Raw genomic sequence first — 26,004 nt, 5'->3', positions numbered from 1 at the left:
ACTAGCCATATTTTGATGCTCGGTAGCCACCTGTGTTTCCAGGCGGCCACATTCAACGGGACAGCCTTAGATCTTCTTTACATGTGGACGGTTGGGAACGAGTTAAGGGAAGAAGGGGACTGAGCCCTTCCAGAAGGCAAGACTTTGTAGGGAGGAGCGTAAATCTGGACGATCCGACCCTGTCTTGGCCGTGGGGGCAGTGGGCTGAGCCTCTGTCCTTTGAAGGGCTCGGGCGGGGGACGGGGGTGCCCTGCCAGCTGTTGGGGCTCAGGCAACTGAACTGGCTCTCCCGGTCTTCCCCCCCCAGAATCCCTCACATTCGACATGGAGTTGACCTCGGAGTGCGCCACCTCCCCAATGTGAGGAGCGGCGGGCTGAGGCTGCAGACAGAGATGACGGAGGCACCTCCCTGTGTCCCACCACCCCTTAAACAGCCAACCCCCAGATCGTCTGAAACTCCTCTAACTCTGTGCTTCCAGATTTTGTTTGTTTTGTTGGGTTTTTTGTTTTGTTTTGTTTTGTTTTGTTTTGTTTAAATCTCCTACTCCTGCTACCTTTGAGCGACCTGGGCACTTTTCACAATAGAGAAATGAATGAATGTGAGTGATACGCTTTGACCTAAATGCAAATAAGAAACGTGTTCTCTGAGACCGCCATCAGGGGATGCGGAAGGGGTGGCAAGACGGGGAGAAAGGAAACGTTCTTGTCTTTTCTTGCTCCCCTGCCCTCCTTTCTCAGCAGCTTGCGTTGTTAGACAAGTGCCTCCCGGTGCCCGCACAGCCCTCCGCCTGCTCCTGCGAGCGGCCGCCACAGGCTGCCTGTAGCTGTGCTACTGCTGACATTGCACTTTTAACCTTGCTAACATCCAAATAGAAGATAGGACTTTCACAGCCCCGAGGTTTCTTTTTAAATTAAAAAAAAAAAAAAAAAAGTTTTTTTTCAAGGGCAAAAAAACACTGTATCGGCATAGCCTTTTCTGTATTTAAGAAAACTCAGTCAGTAGCCTTCTTGGTGCTTTAGGCATTCAGCTTTCTTCAGGCTGATAATTTATAGAAATCCGGAAATGGGCTTCAGATCCAGCTCTTTAAAAGACATCTGAAGCTGTGGCTTGGCCTTTGGTTTTGACATAGGAAGGTTGAAGGACAACCGAAACATTCTAGACTTTTTTTAATAAACAAAGTTTTTATTTTCCCCTTTAATGTGTCGGCCTGTTAGTAGGTAAGGCTGCGCAGAGGAGTGCTTACAACCTGTCCCCCGTCTGCCTGGACTTGTGCTCCTGTTCCAGAGCCTGAGTTGTTCCTGTGGGTGCCTTATAAGGGATGGGATGATCCTTCCTTCCTCCTTCTCCACCTGACCCCCCTTGTGTATGGCTCCTTCCGGTGTCTGAAGGCCCCCTTGTCCTGTTTGCTTTAGGAATCCTGGAATAAGAAGGTGAGAGTTAGAGATCGAACATGACTCAGACTGTGGGGCCCCAGCCAAGGGTCTAGTTGAGCTCAGGGAATATGGTTTTTATCCTGGTTTCTTGGTGGTTTCCCGAGGCACCTTTAATCACTTCACGTGGTTAACCCAGGGGCAAAGGCTTAGTGATAAACTTGAAGTCTGTCCCTCGTGTGAGGGTGTGCACCTCGGCCTCCCCCCAGTGCTGGTGACCATCTCCTCCCCATTGAGGCCCCGCGGATGAGGGAGAACAGCTCCCATTTACTGTGCATTTCGAAACACTTCATGGTCTCTGATATTTGGTCCACCCCCCCCCCCCACACACACACACCCCAATCCAGAGGCCCGACTAGCTTGGGTGGTCCCAGACCACCTTATCTCAGTCGGTCAGAGTTTCTGTGGAGCGCTGTTTTACCCACACTCACCAGTTTCAGAATTAAGGGGATGAGGACCTTCTCTCCAAGACAAACAGGTTGCGCTCGGCCATCCCTGTCGTCCTGCCTAGAAACAGTTGGGAGGTAGTACAGAGCTCTCCCTTCTCCAGCAACACTCTTCAGTTTATAATAAGCTTAACTCAGAAATTGAGAGATTTAGATCAGAGGGACCTGGGGCAAGGATCCAGGCTCCTCTGGAGCAGATATTGTAACGTTCATGGCTTTGAGGTAGCATGTGTATCAGGTTTTAACTCTGATAGTAGCAAGAGTTCTGAGAGGGGCAGAGACTGGCCCCTCCCTAAAAGAACGGAGCCCTCCAGGACCTGCCCACTTTCTCTCCACTGTCTCCCCCTGCCCGTCCCCCGCCCAGCCAAGGGGTTCCCATAGTTGGCTCAACCTGCCGGCGCAGTGGTTTGTATGCCACTGGCCCGGTCACTGCGTCAAATTCCAATGTATACTTCATAGTGTAAAAATTTATATTATTGTGGAGTTTTTGTTTTTGTTTTTGTTTTGTATATTGCTGTATCTACTTTAACTTCCAGAAATAAAAGTTATATAGGAACTGTCTGAGGGCGTGGCAGCTCTGCCTCTGGCTGCTGGTGAGTCCCCTTCCCCTGCCTGAGTTCTGGGGGGGCCTCACACCCAGGCCGAGCCTGCTCCCAGGTTGCCCCTGCTCCCAGGCTGCTACCTTAGCCCACGCCCTGGGGCCCAGCTCTGGGGCATGGTGCCACCCCCATCTCAGGTCAGCCGGCAGCTTCCAGGTAAGGGGTGATGGGAGGAGCCAGGTTTGTACTCTTTCTGCACAAAGGTCTCTGGGGAGGCCTCCCTGCTCCCTCTTCCTTCCCCCCACTCTCTCCTCGGGCCTTCGCAAGCTGCACCAACCTGTCTGGGGTCAGATAAGCTACCAAAGGGGGCTTGGGGTGTAGATACTCCCACCCCACCCAAGGCCTCCCCTCCACAGTTGTTCCATTATCACTCTCTCTTCAGTTCTCTCAGTGGGGATGGACGTAAGCACTTAACGGGCTGCCTCCGGCGACGTGGCAGCGGGTGGTGATAATTCACAGACATCAACGCGCCCACTCGGCTGTCTCTCCACCCCCTCCCCTTGTGCCGAGTGCCATGGAGACCGCCGCTGCGTGAGATAGCAGCCAGCCGCCTCCCCCTGCAGAGATGGAAGGGGAGATTAGCGGCTGCTTTCCCTGCCTCCTCACCCCCGCCAGCCCCCTCGCTGGGCCCCTGCGCCTCCTTCGGGCAGGCTGCAAACCCCTCTTCCCTTGCTTTGAGCTCTGAAGAAACCTCACCAGCAGGTCCTGGCTCCCCAGCCCGCTCCCCCAAGGGCCTCAGTGACCTCCCCTGGACCAGCAGCGGTAGCGTGCCAGGGAGCCCAAATGGGGAGACCATCCTCCTGGCCCAACTTCCTTCCCTCCCGGTAGGTTGCTGGTTGGCCGGTTGAAAGACGCTGGTGGCAACGGGATGGTGCCACCTGCTGGTGTCTGGGAAGAGGCCCGGGGAGAAGGGAACACGGTGAGGTTCTCTGCTGCCCCTGGCACTGGCCTGGCCCTGGGCCAAAGACTTCAGGATTGCTTATAGCAGCAGCTGATAAGGCGAGCCCCAAGCACGGTTTTTGCCTCCACCCCAGAATTCCTGCCCCACCTTTCCCCAGGCCTCAAACCCTAGTTTCGTCTCCTGAGAAGCACAGATGGCGTTCCAGGGGTGGTGGGCACCCTTGACACACAGAAAAGGGAGCAGAGTACAGGGTATGGCATCAGCCACACGGGAGGGAAGAAAATAACTCTGGCTCCAGTGACCGCCCCCCACACTACCCAAGGCTGCCCAACTAAGAGCCACACCAGCAAATTTATGAAAAAAATACTTTACTCAAAAACACTGGTGGCCTATGTACAAAGTACACAAGAATCCCTCTTCTCGTCCCCACCTTCCTTCAGAGATGTTTAAACCTGAGACTCAACCTTCCGCCCGCCACCTGCTGCCCCAGAGGGAGGAGCTCGTGAGGTCGGGAGCAAGGCCTTCTCAGACCTCAACGTTCTGCGACTGTGACGAGGCCTGTTCCAGGCAGAGGGGGAACGAGATCAGCTTTTACCCCTCACTCCAGGCTCCACAGGCAGGCAGCGTGCTGCTGGTCTGCGGCTGTCTCTTGCGGCAGGTTTTTTTTCCAGGAGGGGAGGGGATCCACCCTGCAAAGTCCCTGGGCCCCTGTTTGCCTGCCATGGCCTAGACCAGTCCCTGCCCCTCTCCCACCTCTCCTGCAACCAAGGTTGCAGACAGTCGGGGAAAGAAGGTTGGGGCTGGGTGCACGGGGCGGGGGTGGGGGGGGTGGATAGCGGTTGAAAAGAGATAGCAGGACCGGGCAACAGCACCACAGATGGGACGCCCAAGTCTCCTGGCTGGACGCCAGGAGGCTAAGAAGCTACATACTCAGAGCAGCTCTGAAAGACCCAGACTCAAATGACCCATCTGCGCTGTGTGAGGGCCGTGGTCTAGATAAGCTTTCCATTCACAAAAAGTCTCAAGTCCATATTCATTATGTGAAGTATAAAATATTACACAAAATTGAACCCCAGCCTCCCGAGCGAAAGAATCAATAGACCAACACACGTGCATGAGAACAGATGCACGTACATAAAAGCGTATGCGCGCATTTGGGAGGCAAAGCTTCTAACTCAGGAGCAAAACTTAAGCTTAGAGACAGTAACCTGTCTCCGTGCCCCTTCTTGACTAATTTCATTCAAACAGCTGCTAGGCAGTAAAGGCCCTGGCGGCGGAATAGGTTTGCCTGCATCGAGCAGAGGAAGCTGAGCCCCCTTCCACAACAGAGATGGGCCCGGCGGGCTGTTGGGATGCCTTGATCTGAAGAGAAAGGTGGTGGTGCCACCGCAACCACGTACCCAGAGGGCAAAGGCAAGGCAGGCCCACCTCGTGCGCCCGTGCACACACACACCTGCACATGTGCTGCCAGCAGAGGCATCAGTATGCACAGCAATGCTAACATCACAGTTCATATGAACCCCTCACACTGAGCGTTGTTCCCAAAGAGAAGTGGGGGATTCAAGCATTCACGAGAGCGAGCCTCGGGCAGAGGTGAAAAGACCAGCAGGCGGGGAGAGGCGGGGGTCCAGACCGTCCATCGGGCGGCGTAAGAGTTCCTCCACATGCCTGGCTACATCCATGGTCTCATCCAGGTCAAATTCTCCATCCTGGTCAAGGACGGGGTCAGGGCTGGGAGAGAGAGAGAGCGGGAGGTCGGAGGGAGCTGGCATGCGTCACAGGCCCTGGCCCGCTCCCCGCTCAGACCACAGCCTCATGGGAATAGGACCGGCTCTGGCTGGACACCACCACCATTTCCAAGTTGAAAACGTCAGTCACTGGCTCACCGGGAGACACTCAAGCGCTAGTCTCCACTTTCGTTGGCTCATTGAGTGGGCTCAGAGAGTTCATCTCCCCTGTCCCTGTCCCTGTCCTCCTCTGCACAACGAGGCGGTTGGGTCAGGGAGTTCTGCCCACCACAACGCCATTCCATTCAGTCATAGGCTGTCTACAGTGGCCTTTTAACCACGTTGCCCCAATCCTTAGCCACCTGTAAGATGGGTATTTAGTCCACTTTACAGAGGGGAAAACTGAGGCTCGACCAGGGTAGGAAACTTGCTCAGGGCCCCCTGGCTGGCAAACGGAGTCAGGATTGGAACTGCAGTCTTTGTGACCCTCGAGCCTACGGTCATCATCCCACTGTAGCTTGTATGTCCCAGGTACCTAGACATCCAGCTGGGGCCACCCACAGCCCAGAAGAGAATTAATTCTTTACCTTGGGAACTCCAGAGAGAAGCAATTAATACCCTGTTAACACTCAACTCCTAAGAACAACCATCCCGTCTGTAGCCGTCCTTACAACAGCCTCACCTGAGCTAAATGCTTTACCTCAATCCTGACCCCAATCCCATGTGAAAGGTATTCTTGCCCCCATTTTAAAGATGAGGAAACAGAGCATCTGGGAGGTTCAATAGTTTTCCCAAGGTCACACAGCTAGTCAGCACCAGGAGTGAGGACCTTGCTATATACAGCTTATTCTCTATGCTTTTTACCAGCTGATCTCCCTCCCTGTACCGGGGCATATGCTGGTGCCTGGCCTGGGTGGTCTCAGACCTACAGGAGCTCTGGGTCCCTTTGTCCACCAGCCCCCCGGGGCCCAGCCTGAGCCCCAGAGAACACAGCCCCAGCCCCAGCTCCTCCCTGCGGAGCCCCAGAGAACACAACCTACTTCTGTGGGTACAAGTTATAATGAGCCTGGGGGCACACGGCTGGGGAGGGGGCCTGGTCCACGTAGGTGGCGCTGGCCCCGGCAGAGTCTGCAGACGCATTCACAAACCTGCAGGAGGAACAGGAGAAGCCTCAGTGACCTCAGGGCAGCGGCTGACCTGGGGAGGGCTCAGGGGGCATGTTTACATCTCTTTGGGGTGTGGAAGCACAAAGCGCCCCCTGGGCCTGGGGGTCCGGCTGCGGGAGTGGGGTCCTGGGTCCTGGTCCCATTGAGACTAAGCTCAGTTCCCTCTCCAGGGCTGAGCCAGGTTTCAGAGGGCCAGGGGGTGCTGGGCCCCACCGGGCCTGTGAGCGGGAGGGGCAGCAGTGAACAGTGAGGGGAACCCAGGGGGAAGAGAGAGGAGGCAGCAGGAGACCAGGGCTGGACCCTGGACACTTACTCAGGGACCACTTGCTTGATCTGTGGCTTCACGTATCCGTCCACCGCTTTAGCTGCCGGGGTGGGGGAGTGGCGGGGGGGGGGGGGGGGGGTGATGAGAACCAAAGTGTCTGGGCGCTCCCAGGAAGGGGAACCTACCCCATGAAGTCGGTCTCCCACCCGCACCACTGCCGGGGCTCAGCGGGGATGAGATTTCCCACAGACTCCCATAAACACCTGCTGGTGGACCCAGACTGACGGCCACCCGGAACTCTGGCTTCAATCTCATCCCTTCTCCTGCTCCCTTTTCTGGTCCTTTGCTTTCTCTCTCCCCGCCCCACCCCTGTCGAGGAAACTGGATCAACACAAAGCAGCAAACCCAACAGTGGACTGGGGACAGGTTGAAGGAGAAAAACCTGTCCATTTTGCTTCCTACTCTCCCCTTACAGGTAGTTTTCAGGGTGGGGAGCCGTGAGAGCAGCTGATTAAGATGGGAGTTGTGCACTATCTGTGGTATGATTATTCCCCCTTCCTTTGCCAGTGGGGCAGCCTCCTCCTTCAGGGGTGCAGACGTGAGAATCCACCCAGCTGGGGAGAAAGCCGGGTCAGAAGCTTTGTTTGCCCTCTTCAGTTGTGAGCCCCGATACCCTCTCCACGTGCTCGGCACCAAACCATGGACCCAGCCCCCCTGGGGGAAATGGCCCCTGGCTTCTTCTGAGGAGTCACGGCTGCCTAAGCCCCCGAGAGCTCTGTCCACGGGCTGAGGAAGGGCTCGGGAGTATCAGGGCAGGACGCACCGAGCACAGGGGTGTAATACTTGGAGAAGACCTCATCCTTGGGTCGGTCGGGAAATACATAGATGAGATAGCTCAGGTCCCCCAGCCGGTCAGCCAGGGACCGGATGGAGAAGTCCCGCGTGGTGAACGGCTTCAGGTTCCAAAGGTTGCGGTCAGCTGTGAAAAGGACAAGCTCGTTCCCACCACTCACCGCCCTCAAGAGGAGGGTCAGGGCGATGGGGTTTGAGATCTGACTTGCAGAGACATTTGGGCCTTTACTAGCCTGCTCTGCGACCCTCCCCCTTGTCTTGTGCTCCTGGGCATAAGGCGAGTAAGTGACCGCAAGAACATTCTACCCGGCAAACCAAGCAAGTCGATACCAGCAAGACTAGGGCAGGGCAGAGAAGGGAGAACTCAGAACTGCTGAAGACATCCCCTGGCAACTCCAGAGGCTATGGGGCCAGTGATCTCAGGTTCTCCGCAATGGAAAACAGTAGAAAGGGAATGTATTTCTGAGCAACACTCTTCTACTTTGAGGTCTGTTTTGATCTTTCCCCTGGGGAACCCTCCAAGGATGCAGGCCTGGTGGAGAATGGGAAGCAAGGAAATGGTCGTCAGGGCTCCTGGGCTAGAGTGTGGGCAAAGTAGGGCACTCACGAGAGTCAAACTTCCAGGCAATGGTGATGCCCCCGATTTCAGAGTCGCTAAAGCGCAATAAAAAGGTTCCATCGGGTTTGTTGATGAGCAGGTCATGGGCCTGTTGCTTATTCACAAAACCTAGGATGGCCCTAGAAATACGGAGCATACAGTGTCACTCCCGGGCCAGCAGCCCGTGTCCCCTGAGCCCATGCCCTCCCAACCCCCAGGCCCCTCAGCTTCTCACCCGTCATTCCAATGAGGCTTGTGATGCTTCTTCAGCACCTCCATGACCCCATCGAACCACTGCCAGAAGGTGTAGTTCCAGCCCGGCAAGTTCTCCTGAGAGCCCCCAGGATACCCCAAGTCAGGGTACGTGGCCCCGCTGTCACAGGTGGCCCAGGAAACAGTGCCCTCTTGTCCTCACAAATACCCTCTCCCAGTTCCTCATCCTACCTGCCCAGCACTCCAGCGGTCCATAAATGGACATGGCCCCCAACCTGTAGCTTAGGGATGAGAGGGGAAACTGCCTCTTGCCTTTCAGACACAGGGGTGCGGGTAGGAGTTGCCTAGAATTGTCCAAGCTGGGCAAGACCTCCGAAGTCATTTCTGCCCAAAGGTTTAGATGGGGAAACTGAGGCACAGAGAAGGGAAGGGCCTGGCCACTTAGTTAACATATCTAGGACAGGGACTCAAGGATCCTGACTCCCAGCCCCCCAGCTCCTTCCATTATTCTGCTTTGGCTCTCAGAGCTGAGTGCGTTTTTCTTGCTGCCCCCTGCCTCCATTCCTTGGGGTACTAGCCCTCGTCTCTCCCGGTTGTAGGAGAGGGCAGTTGGGGGTGAAGGATGGGGTGCTGGCCAAAGCCAGTAACCTGTCTGTGAGGCGGGGAAAGACTGGTCCCAGTCTGGCGGCGCGTCCCTCACCCTGTTGAACTGGGACCAGGACACGGACATGCCATTATAGTCTTCAAGGTGGCTGCTGCTGCTGTTGAACAGTTTCTGTGCCAGGAACACGAGGTTCTCCTTGGTCAGGCCCCGGTTGCTCTGCACTTCGGCCTTGAATTTCATGTTGAGCGCCTCACACAGCTGCGGCCACAGCACTTTGTCGGGCACGGCAAATGGCACCCTGCCCTGCGAGGGAGAGAAGAAAAGGCAGACTGAAGGCGTAGGAAATACTTACACACACACTCAGATACACAGATACCACGAGATGCAAGAAGGGACTGAGACAGACTCAGAAAAGGCGACACAAACACAAGCAAAAGAAAGGCAGAGGGGCTAGACACGCAGTGATAGAGACCCAGACCAGGCGTCCGGGACAGAGATCAGGGACCCAAAACACAAGCCAAAGGAAGATCAGAGACCAGAGCCCAAAGGCTGAGTAAGCTCACAGACCCAGGAGATCCCAGTCCCGAGTCCCGGGAGCCCAGATGGAGCCGAGGACATGCCACGGGCAGCGCACTCACACCAGCTGCCCGTCACCTCAACTCACTCAGCTCTGGTGTGGCCCTGGGGTTGGCAGGGGACCACCCAGCAGGGCCCCAAGTGGTTGGGGCTGACGCAGGGAGACTCCTAGGGCCTGGAGGGGGCAGAAGTGGCGGTCCCACGAGCACTCACCGGCTCAGCGAAGGCGTTGTCCCACAGCACAGTGGCGGTAGCGTTGTGGTCCTGGCTGCCATGAACGATGACAACCACGGGAAGGGACAGAGTCTATGGCAAAGGAGTGAACGTAGAAGGCACACGACCACCACCTTGCCCTCACGTAGGCAAGACTCCCAGCCCTCGCTCCTCACCCACAATCCCACCCACAGGCCCTCCCAACAAAACCAAAGCAAAAACAAACAAACAAAAAAAACCAGAACACATTTCTTCTTGGTCCATGGCCTAAGTTCTGTGGCTGGTGCCAGCTTATATAACCTAGCGAGCAGGCTTTCTGACAGCCTCACGGCTAAATGGTCCGTGACCGTGTGAGGATTCAGAGCTCTCTGGCTTTCCCCAAACCAGCCAGGTGGCCTCAGGTGGGTCTTCACCTTTCTGGGTGACCCTCGGGGGTTGGCAGAAGCGGGGCCTCACCTTTACTTGGAACACAAGCTCATTGCTGCCGACACTGAACTGAGACTCAAACAGGACTGTGAACTTCTCCTCCGTCACAGACTCTGCGCCCCTCCGGTCAGCACGCTTAATTCTCTTTAGTGACTGCAGAGTGGGAGGTCAGAGGGGGACGAGGAGGAAGCGGCTGGTTATGAGCACTCAGCCCTGGGCAGACCCTCCCTCCAGGGCTCAGGCCCTGTCCTCACCATGTTCCTGAAGTGCGCGCTCAGGGTGCCGGTGGCTTGGTGGTATTCCATCACACAGCAGTTGTTCAGGATCTCTCCACTGTAGTCGCTGTGAAGGACAGGGGAGCCCCATCGCCACATGGGCCCCAGGCCAGGAGCATGGCTCTATGCGCTCCCTCAGCCAGATGTTCATGCCAGAAAGCCCTGCCAGCAGCCCCTGCCCCATCCCCTGAGAGTGTTCCTCGCCGTGACTCGGGCTTACTTTCTCATTAACCTGAGGGTACAGCAAAGTCTTCAAAGTCTACCCAAAGTCTGGGCCTCTGTCATTAGGTTAAAAATTCCCTCAGCATTGGAACTGACGTGGGGGTCTTCAGGGCCCTCTGGCAGCTTCTAGTGCACTTAAAATAAAAACCATGGGACACCTGGGTGACTCAGTCGGGTAAGCATCCAACTCTTGGTTTCGGCTCAGGTCATGATCTCACAGTTCGTGAGATCGAGCCCAGAATCGGGCTCTGTGCTGACAGTGCAGAGCCTGCATGGGATTCTCTCTCTCTCTCTCTCTCTCTCTGCCCCTCCCAACTCGTGCACTCTCTCTTTTTCAAAATAAACATTAAAAAAAAAAAAAAAAAAAACAGAGGCGCCTCAGTGGCTCAATTGGTTAAGCATCAGATGGGCTCAGGTCACGATCTCAGGGTTGGTGAGTTCAAGCCCCGCATCAGGTAAGCTTGAGCCCCGCTTCGGGTGAGCCCTACTTCTCTCTCTCTCTCTCTCTGCCCCTTGCTCGCTTGTGCCCTCTCTCTCTAAAAAACAAACAAAAAAACAAAAAACAACAACAACAACCATGACCATAGCCCACAAGTATCCCATGGTCATGGTCAAACCCTGCCCAGCTCCCTGGCCTCAGTGGGTTCCTCTCCCCTCACTCAGGACCGAGCCATGCTGCCTGTCTGTTTGCTGAACATGCACACTTGCTGCTACCTCAAGACTTGTGCACCTGCTCTTCCCGTTGCCCAGAAACTCCTGACCTTCTGGTTTAGGTCTCAACTCAAACATCTCCTCAGAAAGGCCTTCCTTGACCACCCGGGTGGTGATGGCACATCTATCCAGACACTATGATATCACTCTGTTTTCATTATCTTTCGAGAATCTATCACGTTTTGACACCACCATATTTCGAAAAGCATATAACTATCTCCCTCCCCAGCCAAACTGTAAGCTCTAAGAGAGTGAGAACCTCTTCGCTTTCTTTATCATCCCATTCCCAGAACCCACAATAGACATTCAACGCATGGGACCAGGTCTCCCACTTGACTCATTCACTCCCTCATTCATTCATTCGTCCGTTCATTCATTCCCTGAATCCTTTGTGGGGGGCCGGCCCTCATCCCTGGACCCCAGGTTCTCCAGCCGCGCCAACCTGCTCTATGCTCTCCTTCCAGACAAGGCCCATGTTCTCTGTGTCTGAAGGTATTCCCTCTCCTCTCTCCACACGCTCTCACTAGCCACCCTCACTGGTCCTGCGTCCAGAGACTATCATTCTGCCCCACAACTACCAATCTCACTTCCACAGAGCCCTACATCTCTCCTGTCCAACGCACTACATTTCTCATGACTGATGCCTGCTCTGCTGGCTTGGGTGACCACAGAGCCAAACTCTGCACGGATTGCAGCTACGTCCCAGTGATCAGCCCAAGGACTTGAACACCCCAACAGTTTAACCCACGTTGACCTACTATGTGTCAAGCAGAACAAAGTATACAACAGGACAGATGGGATGAACTGGAGAGACACTGGTCCATGGCTGCAGTGAGGGAGGCTGTCCCCAATGTCCAGGACCCTAGCTGTAGAGTAGATCTGAGATCCCAGTCCAGAGCCTGGGGAGGGGAAGGCAGGGAAGGGGTCACACGTACTTGCGGGTATTCTCATTCTTGAGCAGTGACTTGGCCTGCTGCTCACTGATGATGGTGGCCTTCACCTGGGGGGGGGTTCATGTGCACGTTCAGCTTCCCGCCCACCAGCAGGCGCACCGTCGCTGCAAACTTGGTCTGGGTCTTCAGGACCTGAGGGGGCTGCTTCTCGATGATGAATGTGCTGCGGGGACACAAGTGACCACACCAGACATGATGCCGGCTCAGGGCACAGGGTCTGGCTCCCCTGTGGAGGGAGGCTGCCGGGGCTCAGCAGGCAAATGAAGGCACATGGCACCGCCCCTGTTCCCAGGGAGGCCACTGAGAGTCAGAGGAGATGGCTGGAGGGGAGGCAGTGAAACGACTCAGCAGCTGGCATGGGCTGCGGGGGACAAGGGCAGTCCACATGGTGTCCACAACAGAAACTGGGCAAGGTCAACACCAAGCAGCTAAAGCAACTGAGGACAGAGCGGGGACGGGGACCCGAGGCAAACAGAGACAAGGACTCAAGCAAGAGCCCACCCACCCTCACCCCCACCATCAGCAAAGCACCACCTGCCTCCCCCATGCCAACCGCACGGGGGCTGGGTGTGGCCCGAGGCAGGAATTACCTGGTCACCAGGGCTGAGATGATGTCTGTGATGGTGGCATTGACCTCAGCTAGCATCTCCTCCACTGGGCCAGGGATGGGCAGCTGCTGGCAGAGGTGCTCAGCTCTGCGGATCTGCTGCCGGTTCTGCCAGATGATCTCGGCCAACTTCTCGCACCTGCACGGGAGCCCCAGGCCAACGGGAGGACGATGGCATCACGCCATCCCCCAGGCTCGAGGCTGGGAGGCTCCGGTCTGAGGAGAACGCCCCAAGACCCAGCTCCACCCTCACCCAGGAAGGCTTTGCGCCTAAGCCGCCACTCCCGACCACGGAGCGGAGCGGAGCGGAGCGGAGCGGAGCGGAGCAGAGCGCCCGCCTTCCAGAAACACAGAGAAATACAGAGGCAGCAAGCCTGAACTGGGTCCAATCGGCCCGAGCTCACTCTGCACACCCAGCCCTGCCCCACTCCCCAGCACGGTGACTCCCTTCCTGGGCAGGGGGCACAGACGGGGGCCCCAAAGTCCGCATCAGGAACCAGAACCCCTAGTGAACTAAGTCTTGCCGCAGGACAGAGGGAGCCGGCTGCTCATGGAAACGCAGGAGGCACAACGAGCAGCTGGTTGCACCACTCCCAGCCCCTGCCGCCCCCTCCTGCCCCCCGCCACCCCCCCACACACCATTACCAGGACTGCAGCACATCCAGGCTGCCCTCGGGGGGCCCTCCGTTCCCCGCCAGCTGCTGCCGCCGCTTCCACTGGATCAGTTCATCATCCAGAATGATGGTCTGCTGCTTCCGCAGCAGCTGCAAGGTCTTCTGGTGCTTCTCGGCCAGCTCCTGAAGGCGAGTGGGGAGAACACGCCCAACTGCAGGCCTCGGGAGGCAGGGCTGGGGGCCAGGGACCAGGCCCCAGGCCCAGGCCTTCCCCTCTTCCCAACCTGCTCTGCCTCACACGCCCCCCACGGGAGAGAACGATCTGGCCTCCAGCTCTGCTGGGTCCTGCTCTCTTCCTGGCTCTCGCCCTCTCTCGGCTTCCCCGCGCCCCTTGGGATGTGCACCTCAAGGCTTGGGAGGAGAGGACGCGGATCCCACTCACCACACGGTACTGCTGCAGCGTCTGGGCCTCCCGCTGCAGCCAGGCCTCCAGGGACACCTGCTTCTGCTGGAGGGCCGTCTCCCGGCTCAGGCGCTCCTGCGGATTCAGCTGGGCCAGCTGGGCAAACTGAGCTAGAGGAGGGGACAGGACACCCATGACCATCATCTCCCAGCTTCCTGCAGGAAGCCCAGGGGAACGCACACACCTGTTCTGGAGGCCAGACCCTCAAGGGACACATCTGACCGATGGCAAGCTGGGCTTCTGGCAGCCAAGGGTGCCAGAGATGAGCAGGCTCTGGTCTCTGGCCTCTCGCCTTTGATCTCCCCTCCTGGGGGTGTGTAGGTGGAAACCTGAGGGTATAGCTGAGGAGGATCCTGCCCCACGGCCTCCCCTCCCACCTTAGTCTACACAGCTGGCTGCCCAGACCTCCTCACGCCACACGGGGTCCAGCTTGGAGCCTCACTGCCTGGTTTGATGCGTGCCCTCACCGTTTACTAACTGGGTGAACTCGTGCATCACGCTTCCGTGCCTCAGTTTGCCCATGTGCAAAATGGGAGAATCCTGGCCCCTGTCTCGGTGGGTGGCTGAGGACTAAATATGTGGGAACACAGAACACGTTCAAGGAACTGCCCGGCACGCACACGCTGCAGGGATGAGCGTGTCCTTACTGGTTAGGGGGTCCCAGGGCAGGCTTAAAGGGTGACAGAGACCAGTAGCCGCTCAGCCCCACCCCACACATCAGAGCCCCCTCAGGGCAGCCCCTGCCTGCTGGCTTTGTCCCATCTCCAGCTTTGTCCCATCCCCGGGAGCACAGCAGTCTCTCCTAGGGAAGAAGGCATTTCTCTAGGTGTTGGGAGGTGCCTAACGTGTTTGTTTGTCCAGGTTGGGTCACCGTGAGCTCAGCTGACCAACTGGAAGGAGACAGAGAGGGAGAGAGGGAGAGAGAGAGAGAGAGAAAGGGACAGGGACAGGGAGAGAGAGACGAGGAGAAAGGGCAAGGAAGGGAGAGGGACAGAAGGGGAGAGGGGTAGAGGGGGAGAAGGGGAGAGAGGGGAGAGAGGAGAGAGGGGGAGAGGGAGGGAGAGGGAGAGGGAGGGAAAGGGACAGAAAGAGAAGGGGCGAAAGGGAAAAGGCGAGGGAGACGGGGAGACAGAATGTCCAGGGCCCACTGGCAACACGAAAGCAGCAAGATCCTCTCAGGAGAGGGAAGGTTCTAGCACCCAAGGGTGCCAGAGAGGGAGGCAGATTCTCTCCACACTAGCTGCTGGGAAGCTCATCCATGGCAGGAAAGGGGAGTCAGTGAGGCCTCAGTACCCTCTTATAAAACATTACTATGAAATTCTCAAGACTCAAGGAAGGCAGAAAGAATGATGCAAGGAACACCTGTCTTTCAGTAACCCGGCTTAAAGAAATCAAACATTTCTCGGGGTGCCTGGGTGGCTCAGTCGTTTAAACGTTTGACTTTGGCTCAGGTCACGATCTCATGGTTTGTGAGTTCTAGCCCCACATCGGGCTGCCTGCTGTCAGCACAGAGCCCACTTTGGAAACTCTGCCCCCCTCTCTCTGCCCCATTCCCGCTTGCGTGCACATGCATGCTCTCTCTCTCTCACAAATATAAACAAAACATTAAAAAAAAAAAAAGAAATCAAACATTTCCACGTTGAAAACTACCTGTACATCCTTCCCTGCTTGCACATCCGTCCCTGCCTCCAAAGGTAACCACTATCCTAAATGCTGGGGTTATTACGCCTTGCCGATCACCTATTTGAATATCCCAGTGTCGGGGTGCCTGGCTGGCTCAGTCCATAGAGCATGCAACTCTTGATCTCAGGGTTGTGAGTTCAAGCTCCATGTTGGGTGTGGGGTCTATCTAATTTTTTAAAAAAAGAATTTTCCAGTGTCCTTACTTGGGCCTGAGTCAAGAGGAGGTGAGCATCACCACGTCTTAGGCAAGTTCCTGGCAGGCCGCTGAGGGCCCTCTCACACTGACCTAGGTCCTGCCTCTTGGACACACAAGCTGGGACAGACAGACGAAAGCAACTCTAGACAGCCAGGAAAAGCCCAGAGCTACAAGACAACTGGAAATACGGTTTGGAGTCCACTCTCGGGGACTGAGAGAGAATACTGTCCAGGCCTGGAACACAGCAGAGCAGTCTGGAGCCACCTCGGAAATCCTGGCCCCACCCCCAGGGAGGTGGTGGTGAGCCCCACACCTGGGCCCAACCTCCCTATGCAGGTGACTCACTTAGGTCTCTCCTGGCACTTGCAGAAGCTTCTGGGAGGGAGGCCAGCAGACATGAGGCAATTTCTGCTCCACTGGAGGGAGCTGAGCCTCCCCTTGCACAAACAGATGATAGCCTGTGTTTCTGATGGGTGAACTTGATACATGAGACTGAACTGACATGCGTGATGGGTACAAACCCAAACCAGAATCAAACCCATATCCATAAATAGGAAACAGAAAACCCAAGAATAGGATTGGAAGTACTATCAACCAAAGGCTTTGGGTAGAACTAATAGCCTGAATTCTCCCGTTCCCTAATCTAGGAAGAGGGCCACCCTCTCTCTTGCATCAGTCTGAGATGGATTCAGATGAAGAAAACATGCTAGAATCATCCCACCAACTTTTACTCAACATCTACTTTGATTTAGGCAATCTGTTGAGGAGCCCAGAGTATTGAAAAAACTAACAGGGCAGGGAAAGGAGGAGAGCTTAAATAGTATTTAAATAGTTTTTAAATAGTTTTTCTTTGTGTATTTTGAAGCTTTGTTATTAGATGCATAGAAATTTATTATCTTTTTAATACCTTAATAATTATTAAGTGTCCTTCTTCATCTCTGATAATACTTTTTGTCTTGAAGTACACTTTGTGAGGTATTAATATGACTACCCTAGACTTCTTATTCTATTTTGGCACAGAATATCTTTATACATGTTTTTTTTTTTTTTTAAACGTTTTTTATTTTTTATTTTTGGGACAGAGAGAGACAGAGCATGAACGGGCGAGGGGCAGAGAGAGAGGGAGACACAGAATCGGAAACAGGCTCCAGGCTCCGAGCCATCAGCCCAGAGCCTGACGCGGGGCTCGAACTCATGGACCGCGAGATCGTGACCTGGCTGAAGTCGGACACTTAACCGACTGCGCCACCCAGGCGCCCCTATACATGTTTTTTTTTTTATTTAAGGGGCACCTGGGTGGCTCAGTCGGTTAAGTGGCCAACTTCTGCTCAGGTCATGATCTCACAGTCTGTGAGCTCGAACCCCATGTCAGGTTCTGTGCTGACAGCTCAGAGCCTGGAGCCTGCTTCAGATTCTGTCTCCCTCTCTCTCTGTCCCTGCCCTGCTTGTGTTCTGTCTCTCTGTCTCTGTCTCAAAAATAAATAAACATTTAAAACATTTTAATGTAGGAACACCTGGATGGTTCAGTGGGTAGAGTATGTGACTCTTGATCTTGGGGTTGTGAGTTCGAACCCCATGTTGGGTATAGAAAATACTTAAAAATTAAAAAAAAAAAAATCTTAAAATAATTTTTTAATTAAAATTTAAAATGTAGATAGCATATAGTTGAGTCTTGCTTTCATGTGCTTTCTGACAATCTCTGCTTTTATTTTTTTTTTTTTAATTTTTTTTTCAACGTTTATTGATTTTTGGGACAGAGAGAGACAGAGCATGAACGGGGGAGGGACAGAGAGAGAGGGAGACACAGAATCGGAAACAGGCTCCAGGCTCTGAGCCATCAGCCCAGAGCCTGACGCGGGGCTCGAACTCACGGACCATGAGATCGTGACCTGGCTGAAGTCGGACGCTTAACCGACTGCGCCACCCAGGCGCCCCAATCTCTGCTTTTAAATGAGGTGTTTAGTCCACTAATATTAAATATATTTTTTAAGTTTACTTATTTTGAGAGAGAGAAAGAGAGAGAGCACAGGTGCGCAGGGGAGGGACAGGAAGAAAAGGAGAGAGAGAATCCCAGGTTCCACACTATCAGCTTGGTGGGGCTTGAACTCAGGAACCTTGAGCAGAAACCAAGAGCCAGATGCTTAAGGATTGAGCCACCCAGACGCCCCTAAAATTGCTACTTTTAAATGAAACAACCTGTGAGACATACATTCTTTTGAAGCCCAAAAGATATGTTCACCAAGCTAGAGTATAAACTGTGCCATAAAACAAGTCTCGTTAAATTTAAAAGAATTGAGATCATACAGAGTATGTTCTCTGACAATCGTGGAATTCAATGATAAAAAGCAAATGAAATCAATGATATGACATCTAGAAAAGGAACCCCAAATATATAGTTCTAAGAGACAATACACTTCTAAATAATGTGGGGTAAAATAATTATTCAGAAAAGAAATTAGAAAATATTTCAAACTGGGCATCTGGCTGGCTCAGTTAGTGGAGCATGTGACTCTTGATCTTGAGATTGTGAGTTTGAGCCCCACGTCGGGTGTAGACATTACTTAAAAATAAAATCTCTTAGAAAAAGAGAGAAAATACTTCAAACTGAATAACTATGAATGTACAGCGTATCTAAAATCATGAGATGTAGCTAAAGCATTGCTTAGAGGGAAATTTAAAGCTCTAAATATACCTATCAGAAAAGAAGAAAGGTGTAAAGTCAATGACCTAAGGTTTTATCTTAAGAAGGTACAGAAAGAGGAACAAAAGCAAAGGCCACTTGATACTTTCCTATTCTCGCTAGGTTGGGATGGAACAGCTCTGGGGTCAGTCTAGAATTGGGGGAAGATGGGCCCTGTCTCAAGTCTTCTCAAATTATACCGGAAGTTAATTGGCTCTGAGTTAAATTTTGTTTCCCTACATGCTTATCATGACAGCCGTTGGCAAACTACAGCCCTAGGAGACAGGAGAATTTTCCACTGTAATCTCTTCCCTCCAGCTCCATCTCCTATCAGGGAGGCTCAAGAAAGGGCATTTCTGGAGTTCTGCCTGTCCCCAGCCTGGTTCAACGAGGAGACTCCCAACCTAAGTCCTCCCCTGAATGGGAAACACTTTGTCCATATTCATTCATTCACTGAGGTAGTCACTGAATACCGACAATTAGGGAGAGAATATTATTTAGTAAAGTGCAGGGATTTCATGACATATCTGTAATTGAGATCCAGTTCTGCAACTTATTATTATTTTTTTAGTTTATTTATTTAAGTAGAGTCTACAGCCAACATGGGGCTCGAACTCATAACCCTGAGATTAAGACTCGCGCGCTCTTCCCACTAAGCCAGCCAGGCACCCCCAATTCTGCAACTTATAAGCAATCTGGGCCAAATTACTTGTTCTCTTGGAACCTCAGTTTTATCATCTGCAAAATAGGGATAATACAGCTACCTACTTCCTGGGGCTGTTGTAAAGGTAGGATTGAAAAATGCACGCAAAGGGCTTGGCCCGAAGCCTGGCCCACAGCACAGGTTCAATCACAGGGTCCATTACTTCTCTAAAGCTTTGGGTAAGGTTTCTATGGAGACAGACGCTGACACTGCCCCAACCCTGCAGGAGCTCACAAAGTGGTTGTCACTCCTGTCCTCACGACACACACCACCCAGGCGGCCCTGGCCTCACCCTGGATCCTCAGGCTCTCCTGATACTGGATGATGAAGTACTCTTGAGTCTGCTGCAGCTTCTTCAGCTCATTCTCTGTGTCCTGTGTGACCAGTCGCAGCTCCTCAAATGTCTGGTTGATCTGGAGGTGTTTCTGGGACATGGCGTCCACCAGGATCCCAGCTGGAGAACTACCCTGGGGACATCAGGGGGAGAGTGTGGGCAGCAGTGAGCTGGGCGGTGAGGATGGCAGAAAACCTCAGGCCTTGGGGAGCGCTAATACTTTGGACTGCAAAGTTCAAATCTAGGGTAAGAGGTAAGGGTAATTTGAGTCGGAAGGCTAGTCATTTGCCTGAATTGGTGCGGAGTTGGAAAGAAGGAGGGAAGCAGGTGACCTGGCAGATTATGGCAACTTCATAAAGCACAGAGAAATTTCTAGTGTGGTCCTGGCCTCCACCAGACTTGCCCAAACAGGGTCCACCTAAACTCTCTTTGGAGAGACTAAAACTCAGTATGTCCCAGGAGCAGGAAACCTGGGGTTTTCCTACTAATGATGATGACCCCTCATTCCACATTCACTCAGCGATCCAATGCCATGGACCATGTGAGATGCTGGGGACACAGTGGGGAACAAAGCTGTGTGAATGCACATCATCTGTGTCCTCACTCAAGACATTCTTGTAACTGAGGGGAGTTACAGGGAAGGTACCAATAACACTTTCTTGGATCTGGCCATGTGGGTGACCTAGTCTGATCTATTCCTTCAACATCTGGCTGAGGGGAGACGAAGTTTTCAGGGTCTTTCCAGTAAACTATTCGCAGAATAAAATTCAAACTCCTTCCACAGCCTCCACTGCACTAGCTGATAGCCTCTGCCTACTCCACTCCCAGTTCCACTGCTGCCCAAGCACACCGGCTACTTTCTGTTCCTAAATACACAAACATGTTCCTGCTTCAGGGCCTTTGCACTTGTTGTTCCATTACTCTGGAACATGTTGGCACCAAAGCTTCCCAAGGGGGGCATTTCAACTGGCACCCTTTCAGAGTGACTTTCCCTGATGGGCCAATTTAAAATAACACCACTCTTATCTGAAAGTGTCTTGATTTTATATGTGTTTCTTTCTTTCGTGTCTGCCCCCATGCACTAGGATGTAAGCTCCCCAGGTGCTAGGACCTTGTCTATTTTGTGTACCACAAAATCCCCAAGGGGTAGGTGGAACCAAAATCAAAGGTTCTCAAGAACAGCCTGATGGTTGGGAGAAGGAATCATTTCCCCCCTGACCATGACAACACCTGTACATAGACAGGTAGTTCTTAATTGGAGCTAAATTCATTCATATGTTTACAGATAGCTCTGTGGTGGCAATAAGTCAATAAGGGACACAATAGTTTTCCCAAAAGACTCTGTGACCTGCCTTCTGCCTCTTCTCTGGCTTTACCCACTGGGGTTCCCCAGGTGGCCCCCTTCTCCCCAGGACGACAGGGCGGGGTGGGGGGTGGGGTTCCTGCAATCCTTCAAATGTGTTAAGATGGTTCCTGCCTTCCTGCCCACACATATACTTTGTTACTTTTGCTCCTGTCTCTTTCTTCTTCCCCTTCCCTCCCCCACCCCCATAGCTTAGACGTCCCTGTCCTCCCAGGACATCCCCCTGCCAGGCTGCCCCAGTCAGAGTTAGGTACTTTTTCCATATGTGCCTCCTTAGTACCCAGCTTACCCCTAGAGAATCTATCATTTCTTGAATTCCTTTTAGGTGGGAACTGGGCCTTCATCTGTTTCTCTAGTCCTAGCCACGACCTCCATAAATGTTTACTGGATAAACTGGAAAATTCCTGAAATCGGTGTCCACCACAACAAATAAATAAGCTCCAGGCACTATTCTCTGGTCTTTACCGAGTGATGTCATTTTGTGAAAGTCATCTGGCTTTACTGCAGATAATAAAATGTTTGTCCTGTTGTCCGAGCAGGTGTTCAATGCCTTCATGATTGCAGAGTTTGGGGGGTGAGGCCCTTTCTGCCTCTCTGGGCCTCGCCTCTGAGCTTGCCAGGGTTAGCTCTTCTGACACAGAAAGTCCCATGTCTCCTCCCAGGCACCACCGGAGAACATTTCTAATTTTGACCCCAGCACCATTTTTTTTTTTTAATGTTTATTTGCTTTTTGAGAGAGAGAGAGAGAGAGAGACCAGGGGAGGGGCACTGAGAAAGAGGGAGAGAGAAAATCCCAAGCAGGCACTGCACTGTCAGCACGGAGCCCAACACCAGGCTTGATCTCACAAACCTGTGAGATCATGGCCTGCGTTGAAATCAAGAGTTGGACGGTTAACAAACTGAGCCACCCAGGAGCACCACCCCCAGCACCATTTATTAAATCACAAATCTTGGGGCACCTGGGTGGCTCAACGGTTGAACATCTGACTTTGGCTCAGGTCATGATTTCATGGTTCTTGCGTTCAAGCAAGATCGGGTTCTCTGCTGTCAGTGCAGAGCCTGCTTCAGATCCTCTGCCCTCCCCCCCTCTGCCCCTTCCCTGCTCATGCTCTCTCTTTCTCAAAAATAAACATTAAAAAAAATGATAAATCTTTTCCCTTGTGGTTTGTGATGCCATCTATAACGTGGGTTGAATTTCCAGGTGTGTGTGTGTGTGTGTGTGTGTGTGTGTGTGTGTAGAGCTTCCTCTTCTGTTTCACTGGTCTGTCTATCCCTGGCCCACACAGTATCTCATTTAATCCTGACACTAACTCTACAAGGTAGATACTATTACTATCCCCATTTATAATTGAAAAAACAGAGGCTCAAGTCACACTGCTAGTAAGTGGCCAACCCGGGGCATGAAGCCAGGGACTGTACCTTCATGCACTGCTGCTTCTCACACTTGTCCATGTCCCTTATTTCCCTGGTGCTGTCTTGCCAGCGTTTATAAAACATAGTCGTGTTGGGGCACCTGGGTGGCTCAGTTGGTTAAGCGTCTGACTTCGGCTCAGGTCGTGATCTCATTGGCCATGGGTTTGGGTCCCGTGTCGGGCTCTGTGCTGACAGCTCAAAGCCTGGAGCCTGCTTTGCATTCTGGGTCTCCCTCTATCTCTGCCCCTCCCCTGTTCTCTCTCTTTCTCTCAAAAATAAACATTAAAAAAAAAAAAAAAACCCACACAGTTGTGTCTAGAGAAAAAGGCGTGTGGAAGGACTTCCCAGCTCTTCTCCCCACACCCATGGGACACTCACATTGTTGGCTTCTCGGACCAGCCTCTGTTCATTGTACAGAATATGCCGGATGCAGCGGACCAGCTCCATGGGGCAGCGGTCATACGTGTTCTGAAAGAACCCAATGGCAGTTACCACTGGCTACCCGCCACTCCCACTATGCCATCACAGTGCCACGTGCTCCCCACCACCTTCCTCTCCAGCCTCTGCCTTGGCTTTCCCTGAGAAACCTCAGGAGCCGTCAACAGACATCTTTATCTCTCCTTGACTCGATTTCCCCTCCCAGATCTTCACATTTGGTTTAGAAACCCACAGTTTACAACGCACTTCCAATCTGCCATCTCCTTTGACTATATAGACAGTATGACACACACAGAAACTATTATCCGCATTTTGCAGATGAGAAAACTGATGCTCAGAGAGGTTAAGTACTTGCCCAGAGGCAAACGGGTTTGCAGATGACTCAAGACTTGCGGCACCCAATGCCAAGGTCAACGTACTTTCTACCATACGCCTGGCCCTGGGTTCCTATTTTGCTTTCCTCTTCCAGCTTTCTCCTGTTTCCTCCCTCTTCTGGGATGAACTTTTTATTTCCCTGGCACCCTGCTGCTTGCATTTAAGAAGAGCTCTCTAAGAAATACAAGTTAACTTCCAATAAATGCTTGACTGTGATTATTTTATCACCTACACCTTTTTCCTGCTTCCACAGAAACTTTCTCTCTCCTCTATACTCCTCCCCCTTCCTCCCCTAAACCCCCAGTGTAGGAGAAGGTTCCTCTTGCATCTAAATCCTTCATTAAAGCTTCCTTTATCCAGCTCTTGCCTCCAGGGCAACTCTGTTCCTCTCCTACCCAACTACAGACTTCAGCCGTCCTCCCACCTTTAAAAGAGTCCTAGGAGGGGGCGCCTGGGTGGTCAGTCGGTTCAGCTTAAGCGTCCCACTTCAGCTCAGGTCATGATTTCACAGTTCATGGGTTCGAGCCCTGCATCGGGCTCTGTGCTGACAGCTCAGAGCCTGGAGCCTGCTTCAGATTCTGTGTCTCCCTCTCTCTCTGCCCCTCCCCCGCTCACTCATTCCCTCATTTCTAGGAGCTGTCAGTCTTCTTTTCTCCAGCAAAGGAACCTGGACTCAGTCCACCTCCATCCTTTTTGCTCGATCTGTTTAGAATGCCCATCTTCCTCTTCTTGGTGACAAACACACCCTACCCCTTGCTTTGTCGTATGGTAAGGGAATTTGACAGGTCTGATTTAGAAAGAGGAGGTGGGGGAAATTGAAGAGCAGAAAAGTTGCCGATTAGCTCAGGGTCACATGGTGAGTCAGTGACCAGGCCAGGAAAAAACCCAGGGGCTCTGAGGCTGGAAAGAGAAGGCAGACACTGCTTCCCTGCTGATGACCCAGCCTTCACACCCACCTGGAGCTGCGTGGCATAGTGCCCCAGTTTGATCTTCAGTAAGAACCCATCTTCCCCTACTTGATGCTCCGCCTTCTTCTGCAGCTCCTGCACCAGGCCCTCCAGGAGCTGGGTGGCCTGGGCTCGGTCCTGGGGATTGTCCAGGTCGATGGCATCCCTTGGGGCAGGGCAGAGGAGAGAAGCCTACTGTTGTGCTTCCTTGGGCAGGGAGGTCAGGCACCAAGAGGTACTGGGAAATCCCAGGCTCCAGGCTAAGGGCACTCCAGAACCCACAAGCCTTGTTCCCAGCAACTCCATAAGCATCAGAGTCCAGAATCACCCCCTCTCCCCTCCCAGGGTCCCATTTCCCTGTTCCCCTTTCCCAGGGACACCACCCCTTCTGCACGGAGGGACAGACGGGACTAGAATCACTCGAAACCACAAAGAGGAGAGCTAAAGGTCAAGGGGCCTGGGTGGGTGGTAGGGACCCGCAGAGCATGGCGCAGGGGAGGGGCACCTACCACGGCTGGCTCTCGATCCAATGCGCTAAGTAGTGCCGAACCTCGATGGGGAAGTGCTGCCCGTACAGCACCTGCATCTGGCGCAGCGCATCTCCCTGCAGCTGCTGGGCTTGGATCCAGCCCGCCATGTCCGTTCACCTAGGGCGAGCGGAGGGCTGCAGAGGCGTCTCCACGACAGAGGCAAGGGCTGGGCCTGTCTCTGGCCCTGCCATGCCCACCCGTCCCTGGACCGCGGTCAGGCCAGGCCCCTCCCCTCCCACAGACAAGCTTTCCTGTGCGGGAAGAAAGACGGTGAGGAGGGGAAGGCCGCTCTGCCCTCCAACAAGGAACCCGCGAAGGCTTGGGGAGGGGCTCTCGAAAGTCAGGTGCCCTCCCCCTCTTCCTCTCCCCTCGCCCCACCGGGGCTTCCCCAGAGGGGGACAGCTAGAAAACTGAAAGAGAAACTTGACGCGGAGGCCCACGGGCCCTCTAGGTAGGGCTGCAAGAACCCCCCACCCTGCCTCGAACCCCGAGTCCCCATTTCTGGCGGGAGGGGTGTGTATTATTCCAGACCAAAGTTAGGGCAACAGCACCGACGGCTCCCACTGAACGGCTCGGTCCCCGCGGGCACGTGGCTGGGGTGGTTAAGAAGGGAGAGCTGCGGTGACAGACGCCGCCTTGACCGCCCCCCCAACCCCAAGCCGTGCCTCACGGTCTCCCACTGTCCAGCGCGACAGCGCCCCCTGCCCTCTGCGGGCCGGAACGGCGCCCACCCTCGGCCCCCTCCCTCGGTCCGCAGCCAGCGTCCCGCGTCCGCGCCCGCGCCGGCGCCGGCGCCCGCGCCCAGGCTCCCTCTCGGTCCGGGACAGCGGTTCCCGCGCCCCGGCCGGCCGTCGGGTTCCGGCTCCGGGGTCGCGGGGGGTCGGGGCGGGAGTCGAGCGTCCCATCTCCGCGTGCGCCGCTCGGGACGCGCTGCCGGGCCACCCACCTGGTGGCGCCGAGCCGTCCGGCGGCGGGGCCGGCTGTCAGCCCCGCGGCTCTCGCTCGCGGCCCGGGCTCCCGGCGGCGGCGGCGGCGGCTGTTACTACAGGAAGGAGCAGAGAGCAGCGATTTCCTCCTCGAAGGTCAGCTGCCTCCGATAGACCATACACAGCGCGCGAGCTCTCGCCAACACCCCTCCCAGCCTCTGTCGCTCCCTCCCTGCCTCCGCCCTCGGTCGCTGGCTCCCCCGCGAGTGCGCAGCGGCGGCCGCGGCCGGGCCCCTGGAGGCGAGGCTGGGCGGCGCCGCGCCTGGGGGCTGCCCCGACGGCGGGGTCCCCCGGGAGTCCCAGGCAGCCCTAGCCGGCGGCCCCGGACCGGCGGGCAGCAGGCTCTGGAGTGGCCGGGGATGGGGGTGGGAGTGCCGGGAAACCCCGGGCTCTGGAAATCCCAAACCAGGGCCTCAGTTTTCTCACCTGTAAAAAGGGAGGAGGGAAGGGGTGGACTAGCTGGAGATGGCTTCTGGCTCTGCCTTTGTCATCTT

General features: G+C 54.3%; 2 protein-coding genes across 7 annotated transcripts in view; one reads left to right on the top strand and one right to left on the bottom strand.

Moving 5' to 3' along the window:
- The window catches only part of STAT3 (signal transducer and activator of transcription 3), a 67,532-nt gene extending 66,592 nt beyond the window's left edge, over positions 1-940 (top strand). For all 6 annotated transcript variants that reach the window (XM_049636116.1, XM_049636115.1, XM_049636114.1 and 3 more), the window contains one exon: positions 308-940. Coding sequence is in view for 4 of the 6 variants with exons in the window: in XM_049636114.1 (XP_049492071.1) it covers positions 308-363 (56 nt within the window). In the remaining 2 variants the exon portion in view is untranslated. The remainder of the gene's footprint in view (positions 1-307) is intronic.
- On the bottom strand, positions 489-25,627 carry LOC125926570 (signal transducer and activator of transcription 5A-like). The gene is given in 21 exon segments (XM_049636109.1): positions 489-1,938; positions 5,011-5,108; positions 6,145-6,252; positions 6,584-6,635; positions 7,359-7,514; positions 7,995-8,125; positions 8,221-8,315; positions 8,899-9,105; positions 9,592-9,684; positions 10,048-10,170; positions 10,272-10,359; positions 12,161-12,234; positions 12,236-12,341; positions 12,769-12,924; positions 13,431-13,582; positions 13,842-13,972; positions 19,417-19,591; positions 22,613-22,702; positions 24,004-24,160; positions 24,504-24,641; positions 25,471-25,627. Coding segments are annotated over 20 exon segments (2,385 nt in total). The 5' UTR covers positions 24,632-24,641; positions 25,471-25,627; the 3' UTR covers positions 489-1,873.
- Positions 25,628-26,004: the final 377 nt, after the last annotated feature.

Source organism: Panthera uncia, chromosome E1, assembly GCF_023721935.1.
Source record: "Panthera uncia isolate 11264 chromosome E1, Puncia_PCG_1.0, whole genome shotgun sequence".
Lineage (NCBI taxonomy): Eukaryota > Metazoa > Chordata > Mammalia > Carnivora > Felidae > Panthera > Panthera uncia.
This window is presented reverse-complemented; position numbering and strand designations above follow the sequence as displayed.